Genomic DNA, 21,945 nt, shown 5'->3' on the forward strand with positions numbered 1-21,945 from the left:
GCATTCTCCCGGGCTTTAAACAGTGTGGGGTCTTTCAATTGCTCTGTAACAAAGTTCTCCCTATGTACCTGTAAGTCAGGGAATTCCGGGGTTTGCTGGCTTTCCCCAAAAGTTGCTGGTTCTTCCCTAGGACTAACTGTTTCCCCTGCTAGCACAAAGCCCCCACAATCATCAGAGGACTCCTCAGTAGCCTCATGTTTCTGAGGATACCAGCACTGCATGGGGTGGGTGATCCCAGAGCTCCTGAAATTTGGGAAAATCCCTCCCAATGATAGCATCATATGGTAAGTGAGGAACCAACCCCATCTGATGACACAGTTTACCTAGGGAGGTTTCAAAAGACACTGACATCACAGGATACTCCGTAGTATCCCCGTGTACACATGTTACCCCCACTGTTTTTTTTTTTTTTTTCAAACCAATTTTTATTAGTTTTGTCATTTTACAAAAACAAACATGAAAACAACAATCAACAGGGGCGGGGAGGGGGCACTTGAAGCTTGCAATTTTAAAGATAGCATACCATCAGTCCATGAAACCAATAATATAAAAGTTATTATTCATTGGCATTTGCAGAAAATGTGATATTTGTAATATACCACGTAGAGTATTGAAACTCATTAAGGATCGATGAGCTCTCCGTGTTCGTAAATGTATATAACATAAATTTGTACCATTGTTGCCAGAAACAAGTTATACGATCATCACCCTGAATCTGGGCGTCCAACATCTCTGTATAAAATAAAGTTCTCAAGGAGGTGATGACTTGCTCCAATGTGGGAGGCAGAGGTTGAATCCAATTGCGCATAATTATTCTTCTGGCTGCCAACAAACAGACATTAGTCCATCGTTGTAAAGAACGGGACATACCGTTCTGTTGTGCATTTTCCCAGGAGCCAAACAGGAGAAGAGAAGGAGTGTTGGGGATATGGTATCCAGTAACATTAGATATAAACATAATAACCTGACGCCAGAAGTGCTCAATATGTTGACAAAACCAAAGGCGATGAGAAAGAGAGGCATTAGCACAGTTACACTTGGGACATTGAAAATGCCATTGTTTAGGCTGCGTATCTGATATTGCAGGCCTGAACACCTTATAGGCTCTATGCAACAGCATGAACTGTGATTCTCTCCATACCTCATTTACAATGGTCTTTCTGACTGTCAAATAGCCTTGTATAACTACATCAACAATCTCCGGGTCAGGGAAATCTCTTCGCCAACTTTTTACATTGGAGGCTGATAGAGGTTTGGTAAAAGAAGGCAGCAGATAGGCATGTACATTAGATATGTTTGGACGAGACAGAGATAAAAGTCTATCAAAACCATTTGAAGAAAAAAAATCCACATACCGAAGAGCCAAAGATCTGAGATATGACATTGCCTGATTATAGTACAGGGGATGGAGGGCCCACCCAGGAATATCATATTTGTTTTGCAACGCCAGTAAGGGTATTTTAGACATATCCTGTCCAAAAAGATCTCTAAAGTGAACCAGCCCCTTCTCTTTCCATATTCTAAATCTATATAATGTGAGGGGACCAGACAGGAACCCAGGTGTGAGTATATTGGCCTTTGGGGATGTATACATTGCCGCCAGTAATTTAAAAAATGAACCTCTCAGCCCAATATGATGTAGCACCTTAAAAAGCCATGTTATATTCACTGTGTCAAACGCTGTATGCGCATCTATTGAAATTATGGCAAAATCAGGGTCAGGTTGTTGTTGTTTCGCAATTTCTAAAGCCACCAATACGTTTCTGATATTAGTTACTGCAGATCTGCCCTGCACAAAACCCACTTGTGATGGAGAAATAAGAGAGGGCAATATTCTAGCCAGTCTATCAGCTAGAATTTTGGATAAAATTTTTGCATCTATGTTTATCAAAGAAATGGGGCGGTAAGATTCCGGTTCACATGGATCTTTGTCTTTTTTCAACAGAAGCTTTATATAGGCTTCTTGACCGGACTGAAAGTAAATACCTCCCTCCCATAGGGCTAAGTACATGGCATGAAGATCATCAACCATCTCCTCTCCAAGAAACTTGTAAAATTAAGTTGTAAAACCGTCAGGTCCTGGGGCTTTACCATTTTTCAGGTGTGCGATAGTCAGTTTAACTTGTTCTTTGGTAATAGGGGCATTTAACGCCTCCAGGTCAGCTTGTTGCAAGCGGGGCATATCAACCAACGATAAAAATGCAGAGCCAGCCAGCTCATCTGTATCTGGAAGTGAGTACAGTTCCTGAAAATAATGTGCCCTTACTAAATTCGCTAACATTTTACCTGATTTATTACCAAATTTATGAAACTCTAAAGATCTGTATTTAGATTTCAGCTGTTCATATTGGTAGAGCCGCAAGTCAAATTGATGTTTGGAGTCGCGCCATGCCTGTCTAGTACTTGGGGAGGGATTATCAGTAAGCGCCTGTTGCGCGTCTCTAAGGTGTCGTTGGGCTGACAAAAAGTGAGAAAGGGTCATCCTTTTCTTTTTGGCCGTAAAGGAGATAATCTTTCCCCTAAGAAAGGCCTTACCCCAAAAAAGTATCGGTTCATTTCTATGAACTGCATTATGTTGAGCATATTCTAACCATGCTGATGTTAGCAGTCCCTAGGAAAGCAGTCTCTCAGTTTAATAGATATAGGGGAGTGATCTGATAATGCCATGACATGAATCTCTGGAGACTCAAGTCTTTCCAGGATTGCATCTGTGCAAAATAAATAATCCAAACGGGCTTGCGCTATATGAGCCTGGGACACAAAGGTATATTGGCGTTCTAGGGGATGGTATTGTCTCCAAACATCATTCAGAGACATGGCTTGGGCAAAGTCTGCGAGTACCGAGTGAGATGATGGTTTGGCAGTATTAGGAGTCGGATTAGATTGTCTATCTTCCGATTGCACCATAACGGAGTTGAAATCTCCCCCTACTATTTTGTAAGGGGTAGGGTCCTGAGCTAACCAACTAGAAACTTCCTGAAAAAAAGAGGATGTTGGTGAATTGGGTGCATATACATTGTAAATAGATAAATCATAATCAGAAAAGTGAATAAGCAACCTCAGTATGCGACCAGCTGAATCACATTGAACCGTTTTAACCTTACCCTGGAAAGATCTATGAAGCAGAATCATGGCTCCTCCTTTCCTATCAACAGAGGGAGTACCATAGACTTCCCCAACCCACAATTTTTTCATTCTATGAAAATCATTGGCACCCAGGTGTGTCTCCTGCAACAAAATAATATCTGCTTTAAGTCTTTTCAAATGACGTAATATGGACATGCGTTTATTAGGGGAACGCAGTCCCTTAACATTCCATGAGACTATTTGCATACAGTTTGGATACAGGGTTTATACATATCGTGAATATACCAAATACAGTACAATGTCAGTATACCAGGTACACGCCATGAATACAAACCATGAGGTACGTGATACTTACAGATTGTGGCAAGGAATAAGACAATCAGTGAGCCGAGCTCATCATGAAGTACAAGAAAAAGGCCCATAGGGCTAGCATGGTTGCTACAGAAACCAACCGAAAAAATGTGTCCCCTATCAACAATGGAAACATGGAGAAGGGTCAGCAGGGGGACAAGGGGGGAGAGACAAACAGTACAAATATGTGACTTTCCTTTTTTCCTCGCAGAGCAATAAAAGTCATTCCAACTCAAACACATTGGAAAAAACATCATTCCAGCAGTAGGTGTAGGCTCACGCCTCACAAAATGGGATATAATTTTGAGGGGTTTCAGATTGAAACAATAGAGAATAAGGCACTTTCAAGCACAGCTGATCTTGAATCGTATTATCTCGCCTTTGGTTGCATCTCAGAACGTTGGACATCACGGATCTTCTTGGTGGGAGGACCACCCGATTGTTTAGGTAATTTTGGGGAGTTCACCGGGATCAAGGAACGCTCATTTAGACGCGGTGGGGAGGTACCAGAATTTTCTGATGGTACAGGGGACAGCTCAGATAATAAAGTGTGGACCAAACTCTCTGCCTCTTCGGCCGAGGTGAGCGAGTATTTTCGCCCCTGATTATCAGTAAAATGTAGGATTGCAGGATAAGCCAGAGTAAATCACAATTTATGGTGGTATAGCATAGAGCATACTCGTTGGAAGCTGCGCCGTTTGCGTGAAACTTCTGCCGAATAGTCCGCAAATAGTAATAGGGAAGCTCCCTCATATTGTAACTTGCGTTGGTTCCGGAAAGCATGAAGTAAACGGGTTCTATCAGCATAAAAGTAGGCAACCAGTACTGGTCTAGGATTAGATCTCTCCGGGCCAGCTGGACCCAGCCTGTGAGCACGCTCAACTTTGCATGGTGCAGTAAGGCCCAATAGCTTAGGTAGTATTGTAGAGCAGATATCATGTAACTGCGTTGGTTTAATATTCTCAGGAAGACCCACGACGCGCAAGTTATTGCACCGAGATCTATTTTCTAAGTCCTCTATTTTATCCTGCAGGGCTTGTACTTTGGTTTCTAGCGTAGATATAGTAATCCTGGCCGAGGTAACATCATCCTCAACTAGTGTAATGCGCTGCTCAGCATTATCTCCGCTGGGCCCTGACAGCCCGAGTGACACCAAGCCGTGCCAGTATTTCTGCCTTACGGCGGACATAGTCACTTGCTTCCAACGGCTCTATGTCATAATAGGCTTTTTGGGACTCTCCAGATAATAGCGGGGCCACTATCCCGCCCGGCAGTTCTTTCAAATGTGGTGAAAAACACCTCAGGATCATCATCCGCAGTAATTTTTTTCAACAACTGGCTTACCCAAAAAACTGGCGTGACTTGAACGCCCATCAAACATACAAGTGAAAAAGTGACTCCTGCCTAACACTGACAAATATCTGTTGTAATGCATAAGCTATAGTATGCCTAACTGTAAAGATGGAATATTGCCAAACACAGAGCAGCACCTCTCTGTATCTCTCTATCTTTACCCTCATAACACCATTGTAACGTCAGTGAGAAAGCACAGAGAAAAGAGAGAAGAAATAAATCACACCAGTTTACCCAACTAGCCTTAGTCGGATATCAGTAGAAAGATAAGTATGCTCCACTTTGCCTGTATCATACAGCTTCACCTCTAAACCCATACAATTCTACAGTATCCTATAAACCAATTGAAGCAGGTCATCACGTTTCAAGTATAGTAAATAAGACACCCTTTCATGTGAGTTTGCAAGGATACATATTTAGTATATAGACAGGATAGCCTCATTTAACCTATTAATACACCCACCAATCAATGCTCCTTCCTAAACTATTGCAAAATAAATTAAATGCATTGCCCTGGCTAATGGTAATGGAATTATGTTTTGCATTTAAATGTCATCCTATTTAAAGAAGCAGGGGTACCCGAGGCCTGCTAGAGAAAAGGGAGAACCTTCTAGCAATGCTAGAACCTTCTAGCATTACTTTCTCAATGGCAGTGCATAGCAAATTATTGGTATTGATCACAGTGTGTCTGTGTTGGGGAGTTATGGACCAAACATGCTGCCAGAAACGTTTCATATTGTACAACTAAAATTCAACAAGGGAATAGAATAAAGAAGGCATGTTGCATGTCTGCAAAGCATTGCATATTGGATGAGGTTGAAAGGGGCATGTTTAAAGCTAAACACCAAACCTACTTTTCTTTTTGTGCACTTGTTTGATGGACTGTAAAGGTGATCCAGCTCACTTCTCTCCATCTGTGTTGCCCTGACCCTTGCTACTTACTTTCTGTCAGGAATTTATTCTTAGCTTCATGTGTGGGGAACTTCTAGGGTGGTCTGCATGCACATTTCTGAAAACAATTCAGCGAGCCATGGTAGTGCAGGGATATACCCTATGTTACCATGGGTTTGAGATTTCTTGTTCTGTCAGACATGTCTAAGGGGAAATTTAACAAAGGTTTGTGAAAAACTATTATGGGAGGTATTAGGCAATTTTTGGTATTGAGTATTAACATTCTGGTCCTTATCTTTCCTACACTGACTCACCCTTGCTTTATTGGTCACTGCTCACAGAAACTCTGGACATTTTCTCCTGGCTCACAAGAATATATTTTCTGCAGCTTTTGTAATGATGTCATGAGGGCTAAAAAGAAGAATCAAAAGAATACCAAACAGGGGGAGCAAACGGGGGTTTGAAAATACTTTAAAGGTGCTGACTAGAGTTCAGTTTGATGTAAAGCCTGAGCCTACCCACGTTATACATCATATGTCTCCACATAACTGAAATTGTAGGTATTTACCAACTTTTGGTTATAGGAACAGCAATAAAACCTGATGCAGCATCCTGTCCTTGGACAGTAAATACATAATACATTGCACTCTTCTTTAATATTATTTACCACTGAAAAAGCTGAATTTTACATTTGAGCAGAGTTTACTTTAACAAACAACTGCTGTAGAAACAAAACATACAGAGTAACTGGGTGTGCCCTGGTTTAGTTCTATTATATTGTAGACTTTTGGGAACACTGGGAAAGAAAAAAACAAAACCTAAACTCCTAAATTTCTTCAAACTCATGTTGTATTTCATTACACCAGTAACACTCCTTACACTGACTAACTTTTAATATAAACATCCTTTTTTTATATCTTTGCCATTATCAGTGATTTCTAGAAATTATTAGACCAGTACAACTATAGCACATATTTAGAATGCATCACCAATAATATTACTATCAAGAATTATTATCATAACAATATGAGGCACACAGAGACTGGGGCAGCAGAGGCTGAGGCTTAAAAACACACTTTTGTGGTTTGCTAAAGTGATGATTGATTTAACTCATATTACACAAATGCATTTTACAATAAAACCATTTTAAATTGTACCTCAATGCAGTAAAGCCACATTTTCAATGCACGTGCATTAAAGAGCATTGCCACACATGATAAAAAGAAGGGAATGTTTAGAATTAGTTTTTTTTATTTTATTGCTGTTTATGTCTACTTTCGGGAAAGGATATTTTTTACTGAGGACCATTTCTGGCAATTTTGTTGCCCTAAACAAGACACCCACAACCTTTGTGCTTTCACGTCACCTTCTATTCAAGACATCAAGACAACTCCAGCAGTATCACAGTAGATACTTATTGAAAAGTCTGACCTAAAAAACAGTTCCCTCCACTGTAAGCCTTGCTCACCCTGCCCAGCATCACATTGTAACATACATAGTTCATAGTTTACAGTCCCCCACTATCTTCTCCAGTGTACTTTCCAGGTTCCAGTCTTCCTACAGATGGGGGCTCTGCAGGTCGACTTGATTTAGCTTGGCCTTGAGAGTAACAATGTTTTCATATTGTTTTTGCATATTGGTCACACATTTTTGTGTTATATTTTGGTTAATGAGCTTCCAAGAAATGTAAAAATTTTTAGATTCCTTTAAAGTAAAATGTGAGTATTCTGTTGATGTAATTCCCTACTAATACCCATTGACACATCTCTTTCTTTATTAGGCCTACTTTCCTGCTTACTACACCTTTAGATATTCGTCCTGGATCAAATTACATTTTAGGAGTTGATATATTAGAAGATAGCCCACCTTTAGTAAAAGTTGAAGCTGAAATTCGAAAAGATAATGTAACTCTACTTCAAGGAGATGGAGAGTTTCAAAGAGGTGAGTGACAAAAATCATTGAATGTCAAGTAACTTTACAAGGATTCAGAAAAAGTGCTACATATTGGGCATGGTTGTTGTTGCATTTCCCCAATGGTACAAATCTGTCACTTAAATCTATTGTCTTTTTCTTATGCTATTCTATTTAACAGTACCTGAGTAGCTGAGGCTGTTGTAAGGTCTTCATTACTTTCTTTCTTTTCACAGCTCTCAAGCAAATTCCTAGATACTGTAGTAGATTGAAAATCCCCTTCTATCCCCATTTTCTAGAGTTTTTAGTTTTTTTCTTTTGGCTTACCTCAGCCACCAAATGTCTATATGTATATATTGATAGTCAAAAAATGAAAGGGTGTTGTCATTGTATTCATACTGAATGTGAAAAATCAACATTACCTTCAAAAGTTTGATTTCCAGTATGAGTTTTCACAGCTGTGACATAAGCAGGGAGCATGAAGAGCCTACACAAGTACACTTCGATGGGGAATGTCATGATTTACTTTGAACATTTAAATTTGAGAACTACCTCTCAACAAACATCATTACATGTTATACAATATTGCCTGGCAGACATTTGTTAGTGTACATTTATTTGTTTTATTAAAATTTTGTTATACATTCCTCTACAAATCATGCAAAAGGTCACCCTAAGCAGAGTTTATTTTTTGTACTTTAGTTTTTTTTTTTAATTTGGAATTTTTTATTTTATTTTGGAAAAAAACCTTATATTCAAGCCAGCAAGACAACTCCAGCAGTATCACAGTGAATGTTTGCTATTCCTTTTATACCACCAATAATATCTATTACCCTGCTGCTTGCTGCACTTACTATACTTTCCATACTACTTTTGTTTACTTCCACGTTTATATGCAAGTCATAGTGAAACGCTTTATGCATTACACACAGTGGGGGTGTTGAGTCAAACAACAAATTGACTTAAAATTATAGGCAAGAAAGGACAGGAAAGATGCTTTTATAAAATAAAGGTGTCCCTAGTTGTTATAAATGAAGTAGTTGTATGTCAGTATATTTATTAAATGTTCACATTACTAGGCAGGATTTTCAATCATACATACAGCTAGCGCATGCTTATAAGGCTGTCAGGGGTGCCTGATATTGCTGGGACACCTAGTGTTTCTGAAAAAAAGTGATGTTTAAGTTTTTTGAAACTAAGCAAATAGTAAGCTTTAGGTGTCTATTACTTGTGTAAAATGTAAAAGTTTGTAATTGGCAAATATGAAAGTGGTTGCTAAACTGCTCACCATGTACTGGTCTAAACCAAGTGGCTTGCAGTTGCTAACTGTGGCACATGGAGCTGTTCAAGAATAAGCCTAATACTTGTCAATCAGGTGGTGAGTCAAGTCTCTGCATTCTTCAAGAGATTTTGGTCACTATGTTCCTCATTTATTTCATACAGATAGTCAGTTTTTTTTCTGCACATTGTGCAACACACAATGATGGACAATGTTTCAGTTACTATAGCCTTGTAAAAAATAAAAAATAAAAAAGGAAATGCTTCCCAGCCTGTAAAAGAATAAGCTTAATATTTGCCTGTCTAGCAGTTGGCAAGCCAAATCTCCTGAGATTCTCCAGAGATATCGGTGCGGCTAGTGTCAGATAACATAACTCCTGCTGCAACATCACTACTACATTTTTCAGAGAAATAGTGGGCCATAGAAGGAACCACATTGCATTGTAGAGAACATGTTATCTGGTGCCCCTTGTCCCTCTGCAATTTTGCAGCTGGCTGATCATAAGAGACCAATATTTTGGGTTCCTAAACTGTATGGTCAGTTCATTGATAATTAATGATAAATAATAATTATTAATATACAAATGATCTAGTACATATGATCGGAAGAAGAAGTACACATTTTTACAATGTTTTGGGACTTATGATTACTTGCAGTACTGTTTTTTCCTCTACTCCCAGATGTCAGCAGAGTGGGAGATCAAGTTAACCTTGACTTTCTGTTTTGTCCACTATAAGACTCCTCACCCAACTTTCTGACTGCCTTATTGGGTTACTGCTGAGTGTCACCTGGCTGACTGTTTATCACTACTTTGCTTCATCCTCACCTTAGATCCTTACCCTTATGATTTATATTTATATTCATCGGTTTCTTATAATTAAACAGTTGATACCCTTAGTGCTTACTGGGTCGAGTTCAGAAATTGTATGCTATTCGGAGTAGATTTTCTACTATTGCACAGTTTCTTTCTGTTTGATGAAGGTGTATACTTTCAGATGAACTTCAATGAGGGCATATTTTACCCTTACTCACAAATACAGGGGTTGGTGGAAGATCTTTGCAGGAGGGAACCCCTATATAAGTGGTTCTCAACCTTTTGGACCTCACGAACCACTAAATTTCCTAGAAACTTTCCCCGGAGTGATGTCATAATGCCAGAAACCGAGTGGGTTGGTTGTGTCCAGAGACACAACCTGCCCACTGCTTGAGCATACCACTGCAATGCATACTGGACACATGTAAGTTGGGGGTGCACTGGCCAGAGCCGCAGACCACCAAAATTTTCTTGTGGATCACCAGTGGTCCACGGACCACAGGTTGGGGACCACTGTCCTATTGGATAGGATGTGTGAATTTTTACTAAATGATAGGATAACACTTTTTGTCTACTTACTCCTTCTGTGAAGAATGTAATGGCAAAGCAACACTGCTTACTACAACATTAGTCGTAGTAAGAAATCCGAGATTGTGAAGTAACAACTAATGCAGAGAAGATACCTTCAATGGACCAACAATAAAACTAGAATGATTGTAATTTCACAAAACAGGTGTACATTTTTGCAAGATAGTAAATAGTGAAGTACATTAGATGTAGGGTTTTCTAAGGAATTATTAGATGTAACCTACTCCTTCTCTATGGTGGGTGTCATATGCATGCTATTGATAGTATAAACAGCATACAATTAGTATATACATATAGTATAATGTGGTAAAGCAAACAGTATAATGTAGTATACTATAGTATTAAAAATGACGAGATGAGAAAAAGAAGACTGTAGCTGTTCAAGCAAAAGGGCACCTACCTAAGTTAGATATAGGGGCTGGTACTTGCTGTTTTGTAGGATGTAGAACAAACCAAGGATAATACAATCCTTTGTGACAAGTAAGTCTTTCAAGATACTGTAATTTTTGATCTGCAATTTAAAAATTGTGGTTTATATTATCACTTGCTCAGACTCCATGTTGTAAATCTCCCACTGTGTCCAGGCAGTGTAATGTCAGGTCATTTTGGAGCCCACACAAAGGCAACATGGATGAATTTTGTAGTACAGCTGGAATTACCCTGTGGGACACAAACATAAAATGTTCTTCCTTTTTTTTCCTTTTGCTAGCTTTCTTGAACTCAAATTCTGTATTTATATTTGAATCTATTTGATGATTTTTTTTGTTATTAATAAATTCTTAATTATTCTAGATCTTTGTAGTATTCCAGTTTAGTTAACAGTGCCCATTGTTTTACTAGCCTGCCTTTATGGTGGGTAAAAATGTGAAATGGCAAAGATCTAACTATATTTAGATATCACTAAGGTCAGGATTGGCAAAAGTGTGTCACGATTGTTTGCATTAAATACATTTGTACTGTGTATTTATTTAGGAGTGCATTGTTAATTATTTTTATGTATATTGTCTTAAGTTGTGATTTCGAATCTTGTATTTGAAACACTTTAAAGAAAAATTATGATGAAAATATTCATTTGCATTAAATTAATTTTTTTTCTATTTTTTACCAGGAACTTTTGGAACATTGGTTCTTCCACAAGTAAGAACAAAAAAACTTTAAATAATTCATAAAAAACAAAACTGTACATTTAGCCTAATTTATAGGACTAGTGTTGGTGTTTGAATTTGGGTTGTCCTTATATTCGATCTAAAAATGGAGGTTGGAATTTGGGCAGACCCGACCCGAAAAACACGGAATTCGACTTTAAGAATTCCTTTGCGAACTTTGTTAAAAAAAAAAAAAAAAAAAAGGCGAACTCAAGATGAACTATCAATGGAGTTTAGTTCCCACGCTCACCGGGCTGTACTTATTATTGATATGTACAGCCCGGGGAGCATGGGTGATAGCTGATAGGAGCGAGTGCTTTTAATCAGCTGTGACTGCAGATTAACTCTCAATGGAGGAACTCATTTATCTGCAGTTCCACTGCGATCCCCGGGCACTAGAGCTTAATTAACTGCAAGGGAATCCTCCTGTTTGCGATCCCCGGGCACTAGATTGCAGTGGAACTGCAGATGAACTCTCAATGGAGTTTCTCCATTGAGAGTTCATCTGAGTTCAGTTCCCACGGTTACCGGGCTGTACTTATCATTGAAACGCCACGGTCACAGCTGATAGGAGGCACAGTAGTGCTTCCAGGCAGCTGTGACTGCAGATGAACTCTCAATGGAGAAACTCCATTGAGAGTTCATCTGCAGTTCCACTGCGATCCCCTGAGGATTGCAAACAGGAGGGATTCCTTTGCAGCCCTGGAGGATTCCGCATGGCACAGGAGTGTTTCCAATCAGTTGTGACTGCAGATGAACTCTCAATGAAGTTTCTCCATTGAGAGTTCATCTGCAGTTCAGTTCTAACGGTACGGGCTGATAAGTACAGCTCGGTGACCGTGGGAACTTTGCGGTCACAGCTGATTGGAGGAGGCACGTGAGTGCTTCCAATATGCTGTGAATGCAGATGAACTGCTGTTCCGTATGTGTTCTTGGATAGAGGTTCTCTATGGTAGGGCTGCAAAAGCAATCAGATTGCCTTTGCAGGTTTACACAGTCCTGAAAAAATTTGTAGTTCGAATTCGGCGTTCAATCACCCGAAAAATATCGGGCTATTCGATCGAATAGCTGCCGAATCGAACACTCAGCTCTGTTCGACCAGCACTTTATAGGACCTGTTATGCTTACAAAATACATTTATGAAAACATTTTGAGTATAAAGGTGTAGAAGGTAATGACTTCTATTTATAATCATATATAGTATCAGTGATAGAAGGAATGTCTTGTTTCTTTTTGCTTAAAATTTCCTCCCTCTCTTTTTTAATTTTTGTTCTTGTTTTTCTTTTCCAGCTTCCACTAAATAGTTTGTTTGGGACATTTGAACTTCACGTCAGAGGATTTTCTGAGGGTAAACAAATATTTTTCAATAAAACTAAACTTGATTTTAAATCCAAAAGCTATTCAGTTTTTATTGAAACCAACAGCATCTTTTATAAGCCGGGGCAAGAAGTAAAAATTTGGATTTTGGCCTTCTCTGCTGATCTAAAGCCTTACATGTCTACCATTGATATACACATTATGGTAAGTTATTTTATGGAAATTTTCATACTATGACCTAACACAGCACCATATTTGCAGGTAGAAAAGACTTCTTAGCTACGCGATATTTTATGCTGTACAATATCAGTCTACACAAAGTGGATCTTTCAGTAACTTTATAAAATCTACATGAATTCTTGGCAAGTCATTACATATACTAATGTTTTATTTTTTCAAAGAATGCTCTGTGTTTTACTGTTTTACCATTAGCATTTCTGGAAACTTCAGTGAATTATATACTTTATCAAAGTACACAGGGAATTTGTAGTGTTTTCAGTCCTTCCTCCCCATTCCCATTTGACGAATCCACCCTTCATCCTCTTCCCACTGCACTTGCTGTATTAGGCTGCTGCTAGCAAAAACAATGTCTGACACATCATTTAGACTTGAGATAGATAAATGCAAAGTAACTTTTCTATCTACTTTTTTTAATTCATCTAAAGAACAAGGAGAATATGTTAGTTGAAGCAACCTGGCATGTAAAAAATAAAATCTGGGGTGCATGGCCTGGAAATTGAAGCATGAGCATGGATTTCATCAGCACTCCCACTGTTTCCACAGGAAATCTCCTAGGGTTTCTGAATACTTGCCTAATACTCATACTTTAATGGTGGAAAGACAGCTTTTCTTGGGCAGTGAATAGGTTGCATGACATTCAAAGGTATATGTTCCCTTCAGAATCACCAGTACCAGATGTACACTGGGACAACATGGTGCCAATACCAGCTGCCTTAGTTCATTTCTTTCTACTTCTTCATGAGGGTGTGACTTTGTGTATTGAGAGTAGTGACTCCCTAATGTGAATGGCACCCATCCTGTTAAGAGCTGTTTGGCAGATATTCGAGCTCTTCACAATCTCTTTGTAATGTATCCACTAATGCATGGAGAGTGGCCAGATTCTTCTATAGTGTGTGGGTCCACCCATTTCCTCTCTTCTTGATTTGCCCCTTCCAAAACAGTTGATTGTGAACTAATTTTCTACTTCTATGTTATCATGGATATCTTAGCAAGACTTTATCTCTGAAGTCACTGAATTGCAAGAATTAATTCAGGCTTTTCCTATTAGAGCTGACATAGAACCTGGCACACAGGATTTCTCAACCAGAAAGGCACAGGGAGTACACCTCTCATTCCCAACAAGTGATATCTCTTCATCTTTCCATGGGTAATTTTAAAGCTATAGATGTCCATAGATTAGTCCATGGAGTCTATAGATGTCCAAAGATTATGTAGCAAACTCCTTCTATAATATTGTAATACAAAGTTTTACTCAGATATAGTAGATCTACTTGATGGAAATAGCCATCAGAAGGATGGCTACACTGCAGTGATAAATGAATGGTCAGCAACAATACTAAGGTAGACTCTGGTATTCAAACAATGCTCTTTTGGTAAGGGGTCAAGAAAATATCACCCTCACCATTACACTACAACTACACCACCAGCACCAGTTTGTACCATTGAAAGTCACAGCAGAAATCACGACTCATCAGACCAGGCAATGGTCTTTTCTTCTGCAATTTTTCTGTTGATTGTAGCCTTAAATGCATGTTCTGAGGTAAGAAGAGTGGCATCTGGTATTGTCTTGTGCTGCTGTAGCCCATCTGCTTCACAACACATATGACATGTTGACCATTGAGAGATACTCTTCTGCATACCTCAGTTGTAATGAGTGGCTATTTAAGTTACTGTTGCCTTTCCATTAGTTTGAACCAATCTGGATTTTTATCTCTGACCTCTGGCATTAAACTTGCTTTTTTACTCATAGCACTGCCACTGACTAGATATTTTCACTTTTTATGATTATTCTCTGTAAACCCCAGAGATAGTTCTGCATAATAATCCCAGGAGATCAGCAGCTTCACCAGCCCACCTGGCACCAACAATCATGCCACATTCAAAGTCACTTCAATTAACTTTCCTCACCATTGTGATTCTTAGTTTCAATATTAGGATGTTGCCTTGACAATGTCTACATGTCTAAACTCCTAAACGTTACTTTCATGTGATTGACTGATTAGATATTTGTGTCAACAAGCAGTTGAACAGTTTGAGACCAAACTAATGTGCATATTTATTTATACGTTTAATGTGTTCCAGTGCTTAGAAAGTGTTTTCAAAGGTGGCCCGCTGAAATAACTGCAGTTAGTGTCCACCAATACCTGGAGCAGTTTGTAACTCTTTTTACTCTAATATTGGGTGACCTATTTGTTGCAATCACCAATATTTAATTATATATCTTCCTGAGGATGCAGGTGGTCTGTAGGACTGACTGAAAATATTGCACCTTTAATTTCTTTTTGCACAAAGTTTTTCATGATTTTATATATTGTTTTTTGTTTTATTCAGTATTGCGCTCCTTTCTTTCTCTAAAGATAGAATGTTATAGGGAAATCCTAGTTAAGGCCTTATTAACCCCAAATCCACACTAATTACATAAAAGAAAGGGAACATTTAAAAAAAGCTTTTATTTTATTTTAATAACTTTACTATGCTTTGTACCAAAATAACAATTTTAGTGGTCTGTGTATAAACCAGTGAATCTGACATTCAACAATAGTCTCTGGTGGATAATCAATCAATGGTTTGAAAACACATGTACCTGGAACCTCCATCAGGGTATGTGGGCTAAAATTTAGACTCCCTGCTTTATAAATGGATCTATATTTTGATTTGCAGTATAAAACAGGGAATCAGACATACAGATTACAGATCAATGTGTTTTAATTGCAGTATTCGATTACAAGCAGAAAATATTTGAGGGAATTTTGGATTCTCTGTTTTATAAATAGAGCCCAAAGTGTTTGTAAAGACAAACATTTTTTTTGTATAAATAAGGCAGAGTTAGACTCTCTAACATATTTGTATTGCTGTCTGTGATTCATTCCATTTTTTTTCCAGTGCAGTAACCATTCCAGGTATAGTAAAGTTAGGGTCCTTTTAGACTTGTGATGTGAAACTGCAAAGCTGACAGCTATTGGCCACCCAACAATTTGATACAGTGTGGCCGGGAGAGGCAAACTGCACCATAGGCAACAAGATTTGCACCCAATTGCTGCATTTGTGAATCACACCAGGATCTACCACAGCCTTATGTAGCCACGTGCATAAAAAGGGTCCCAACCACTCCCGTATTCTGGAACCAAAGTTGGGACCGCAGTGTCTGAAATTAGCCTTACTGTATACATGATAGTGATCCTGAATTGTAATGGAGCATGAATACATCCAATAAATCTGACCCTTTTTATAGGAGGCTCAGGCCATTTACCTGTTGAACTCAAAAGCAGTTTAACAATTATAATACATATTAAAAGTTAATAAATGGATTTCTTTTATTAATAGAAGTTCTACTTCATGGGCCGGCAATACTATTTCCGTTTTGATGTAAGCAGATATGTACTTAATTATCATTCAATAGGATGAGTATACACTGCAACTTCCTAATTTTATGTACATCTAATTAAAAAGATCTGTATTTACTGTAATTTAACCTTGTCCAGGAAAAAATTCCTAATGTAATGAAAAACACTGTTGTGTAACATCTAATTACTTGTTTGATGCTATACAATAATGCTATGTTATTATTTTTTTTCCAAAAATATTTGAACAAAGTAATGAACAAAACGACTTTCACATCCAAATAGTAAATAACCTATTTCAAGGTTGCAGTTTTTTTATATATAAAATATATATTTTACTATGGCCATGAGAAGGGTGAAGGAGGGGAATATCAGGGAAAAGACAGGCTTTATTAGGCCTTTAAAAGATTCACAATTTTATTTAGTAGGTGAAAACTGTGACCCTAACATAGACCTTATATGCTAGGGAGGGTGGTACAATTAAGCATCAAAGTGATAAAGAACAGGTCAATATAATATCTCATGTTGACATTGTTCTGTAGAGTATCTCAGAGTTCCCGATGCGTTTCGCCCCAAGAGGGGCTTCCTCAGGGGACTGAGTCTCTTTATGAGATTGGTGACATCCTTATTCAAATGGGAATATAGTGAACATCAGTGAATATTCAATTTTGTGAAGAAAAGTAAAATCAAAACTTGAAGTAAAAGTCTGAACGTTCTAGTTAATGTTGTTGGAATAGCTTGGTGATGGGCTTTAGTTGTAGCCCCACTACAAACATTTATTTATATCCAGATCTTAGTTATCGGATTTTGATGTTGATATAATTGTTGATTGTATTAATCCTGGTGTACCGAGTCAGAGGTAGTTCCGTGTACAAGCCATGGATGGTATATAGTAGTTTAAAACTTGGTGTATTTGGACATCTGAACTAAATAACCAGTACTGTCTGTTGCTACTATGTAGAAAGGTATGTAAAGTTGGTACTGACAGCCAATGGGGTTCTTGATTAAAGCATCAGGTGGAAGCCTAAAAAATCGGGTGGAAAGTGGGAGTGCATAGATTGCACAAGTTGTCAATAGCTTTAGTAGCAATATTGTTTGTATCGTAACATAGTGATATTGACAGATAGTAAAAGATAAATCCTAAATATAACAATGCTACTTTTATAGGACCCTAGTGGAAACTTGCTTGAACAATGGATGGAAGAGGAAGCTGAATTAGGAGTTGTATCAAAATGTTTTCAGCTAAGTGATAATCCACCACTTGGAGATTGGTCAATAAAAGTAAAATTGCAAGTGAGTATACCAACGCATAAGGTTTGTAAATAATAACTGTATGGAAAACATTGGTTGAGTCTTTTAGATGTATTACTGAGAACAAATTAAGAGAAAACTGAATCAATATGCTTATCTACATAAAAGTAGTGAAGTGAAAACCTCGTGGCAGGAAATCTTCTCTTCAGTTAACAAATATGCAAGGGAAATATTGAACTGCTCTGTTTAAATGAATATATTCACTTATATATATTAAATCCATATTTTGCAAATACTGGCTAAAGTACAGTCAATGTTAATAGATATGTATTTATTTCTTTGTACCCTACCACCTTGATCAACTGTTTGACTGCTTTAGATTGCTTTGTATATATATACCATGTATAATTACACATAATTAGCATGATAGTATACCCCATGTGACAGCTTAAGTGTTAAAGTGGATCTAAACCTAAAAATGACATTTTGACTTTCATTAGCCGCACCTCCTTCAAGTAATCTTCCTTATCTTTAGCTTTGGAAAAAAGCTAAAAAAAAACTCTGGGTACCTGTTTACATAGTTATGCCCACTAGACTTTGCCTATTAGGATACATGCTGGGAGATTCACATCGGCACAGACTGGAGGCAGACCCGCACTGTTTTTGCTTCTGCAATTGATAAAACTATCCTATTTTGTTCAATAATCCTTTACTGAACATGGTGATCACTAAACAAACAAAATGTGCCTGAATCAGGAAGACAAAAAAGAAATGATGTATAAAGTTTGTTTAGGCCTTTTAGGGCTTTCCTTTATGAAGGACTGCTAGTAAGTATATTGGTTATCAAGTGGTAAATCTTTTATTTATTGTGCCAACATTTCCCTACAATGTCACCAAATTAGTGTGCAGATCAGTTTATCAATTATGCTTATTTTTGTGTAAGCAATTTGAATTTGTGAGCAGAAAATGTACACTGAGTTTTAAGAGACATGGTTTTGATGTAATACCACCCAAAATGTTTGTAATATGGTTTGGGCAGATTTAAAAAAATGTTTGTAATATGGTTTGGGCAGATTTAAAAAAAATGTTTGTAATATGGTTTGGGCAGATTTAAAAAAATGTTTGTAACTTCTGTCAGGCTTTTACTGCTTCTCCTGTGCCTATTGTAAATGATATTTCTACTTTCCTACATTTCCAAGTGACCATTAGGAAATATATAAGGAACAAACAGTCATAATATTTGTACAGAAGTTTTATCCTTCAGTCTGTCTGCAACTTAAATAAACAATTACTTAATTCATACTATAAATAGGAAAATACACTTCGTTCTGTTTTCAGTCACTGGAAATGCAGTTACCAATACATTGAGTACACTTCTGCTGTGCCTATTTTTTTCACTCATGAATTTTTATGCCATTTCTACCTCAAGTTAAACCCACTGTAAATTGTCTCTGATCCCTGTGTGGTTAGCCAACATTTTTCTTGTGAGGGTTAACTAGTAAGCGCCAGAGTTTTACATGGCATAAATTCACCAGTTTAAGATTGATTTCTTTCTTTAAAATAATGTGGATGTGCTAATGCAAGAAACAAAAGCCAAAGAAATGTGTAAAAAATTCCCAGTTTGTCCTTTTTTTAGTTTTAAACATGGAATAGACTAGAGTATACAATCTGAGTAAATTTAAAATGCAACATCATACACAACAATAATACCAGAATGAAATACGTGCTATGACAAGCATGTCCACGAGATGGCAGCAAATGATATCTTGTATCTAATATAATGAATTATTATTCATTATTGGTGTGCCCAAAATTATTCAGAATTTATATGTTCTTAACTGGAGAGGGGTGAACCCATGTAACTATTCATCTGAATATTGGCCTAATAAGGAAAGCTACAAGTATTTGTCAACTTTGAAGTGAAGCTGAAAAAGATAATTTTTCATTTACTTTTAACTATTCAACTATTAACTTATTAACTATTCAACAAACCTAGTATCCCAGCTGATACTGGAACTTGCTGCTTGGTCAACACATTAGACAGTAAGTTTTTTATGTTTGTTTTTAACAATCCGGACAATACTTTAAATGATATTATTAGTTTTTGACTCTTGTTGAGTCTTGTTGATGTAGGCAGCTTAAAATTTACCAACGATCTCCACATTCTTTAAACACTGACAAATGCCATTTGAGCTAAATGGCGCTTGGTTGCTGGGCCCACATGTCACCCTCATAGAGTCTGTTTCTAAAAGTTTGAACAGAAACATGCACACAGTAAACCCACTGGAGGTTATCTTGTAGAGCTTTGGCAATGCTTCTGTTCATTCTTGTACAAAAATATGGATACTCATCCTAGGTGGCCCTTTACAGCCATGTCTACACCTTCATATGATGGCACATATGAATGTGCCGTAGAATATGGACTACATGTACAAAGTGAGTGGGATGCAGGTACTGTCCCATGCTACTGTACAGTACCATTAGTGACATATACCCTAACAAAATACAAGGCACAAAGAAAATCAGTCCAGAAAATTAGGATGAGAGAAATGGCCTTGTACACGATATGCTTCTTAACTGAACAAATTGATATCTCAGAAGGTTAGTTGACTTGGTATTATACTATGTTGATTGAGTGTTCCCTATATTTTTTATTATATACTTATTTATAAATATATTAGTATCGGTTAATTGGTTAAAGATATATATCTCTGTCTTTTTGCAAGAAAGGATAGAGAAGGACTTGTAGGTAGTTGGTGTGCAAAGGGACCATAACTGTGTGGACAGTGCACATTGGGAGGCTGTTATGCCTATTGCTATCCTCATTAACATCAATTGAAAGGTTCCTGGGCCTCATTCTGCATGAATCGACCTTTACTTTCCACACCGCTACGATCTACACTAGTGTTCCTAGTCCTAATATACACAATAGGTAGCAAAGAAATGAGCAAATAATGGTTTATCTTACCATTCTGGGGCTCTAAAGCCCCAGAATGCTCAAATGTGAACTCTTTAAACTACGTGAAACTGTTTATCATGAATTTGGCTGCATATACAATATGCCTCTGGTCATTTGGTGCTGCAACTGAACATTAAAAATTACCAATAATTACCATATGATGTACTGTGTGTACTGATAAAAGCAGTGAAACAAGATAACCAAAAAATCAGAATGCATTTCTTTCCTCATAGGTAGAGCTCAGAGAAAAGCCAAATGTTATGGTGGTACAAAGGCATGTGGTAGTGATCAGTAAGCAAGCAGAAAAGATATTTAGCATTCTTAACAGCTGATAGAATTTTGAGTGAAATGGATATTTTTGAAACAATATGGAACATTTCTTTGCTATGGTTCATAGTACACATCAAAAGACAGCAGAACAAAACAATCAACCAAGTCCAGCTGCCTTTGCTTCATGGATCAGGTTAAACTTAGGTTAGAATAACTGGCAGAAGTCACAGCTGGATAGAAGATCTGGTTGTGCACACCTTTTCCAAAATGTTAACAATTGGTAGCAGATGTGAGATTTTTGGAGACACAGCTTAGGTATTATGAATTAGTTTGTGTTTATTGTATTTTCATATTATTTTATAAATAACAATATTTTACAATACACTCCTTAATGTGGTTTCTAGTAACAAAGAAACTTTAGATATATATTGCTATACTATGGACTGTTTGCTAGACTGATTGGCAGTCAATACATTGCCATCTTTAAAAAAGAACTTCGGTACTGTTAGTTTTCTGGTCCAGAGTGAGGTTAGTAGAAATATCTGCTTTAAACCCACCTTTATGCCCCTAGTCTAGTGATCTTCAGCTGCAAAATCTAGGCCCTGGCGTTCTGCTGTGTGCTGCAGCTGTCTAGAATTAGAAGCTGGCTCTGTATATGTCTATTGGGACTTCTTGATGATCAACTGCAGAGTGGTGCTCAGAGAATGGAACACTACCAAGACCTGACGTGTGCAGCTGAAGATATTTGAATTGAGGGCATGGAGGTAAAAATTAGGTATGCTATCACAATGTTTAATAATCACATTTTTTTTTATAATGCAGCACTTTATGGAGCTAATTACTTACATGCATACTTGTATTCTTACACATATTTTCTTTATTTTCCTATTTACACACTTTCAGGGTATAACAAGCATGCTGTACATATCTGATGTTTTTCAACTTTTGTTTTTACAGCATCAACTTCATTATAAAACATTTACTGTCACCCAGTATGGTAAGCATATTTGTAATGTAAAATATTTAGTTAATATATTTTCTTATCGACAAATAAAGAACTTATTTAAGAGACCCATTCCTTCAAATTGGTCATCTAAAGGGGTTCTGGGTATCCTTTTGGAATGGTATGCAACCCTGGATAGCTGCTT

General features: G+C 37.5%; 1 protein-coding gene across 1 annotated transcript in view; it reads left to right on the forward strand.

Moving 5' to 3' along the window:
- LOC140328729 (CD109 antigen-like) overlaps window positions 1-21,945 on the forward strand; it is an 80,522-nt gene that overhangs the window by 6,331 nt on the left and 52,246 nt on the right. Inside the window, exons 3-7 of the mRNA XM_072408526.1 lie at window positions 7,463-7,623; window positions 11,383-11,411; window positions 12,710-12,940; window positions 17,485-17,610; window positions 21,755-21,794. Of these exons, the coding sequence (XP_072264627.1) occupies window positions 7,463-7,623; window positions 11,383-11,411; window positions 12,710-12,940; window positions 17,485-17,610; window positions 21,755-21,794 (587 nt within the window). The remainder of the gene's footprint in view (window positions 1-7,462; window positions 7,624-11,382; window positions 11,412-12,709; window positions 12,941-17,484; window positions 17,611-21,754; window positions 21,795-21,945) is intronic.

The sequence above is a fragment of the Pyxicephalus adspersus genome, chromosome 4 (genome assembly GCF_032062135.1).
Source record: "Pyxicephalus adspersus chromosome 4, UCB_Pads_2.0, whole genome shotgun sequence".
NCBI lineage: Eukaryota > Metazoa > Chordata > Amphibia > Anura > Pyxicephalidae > Pyxicephalus > Pyxicephalus adspersus.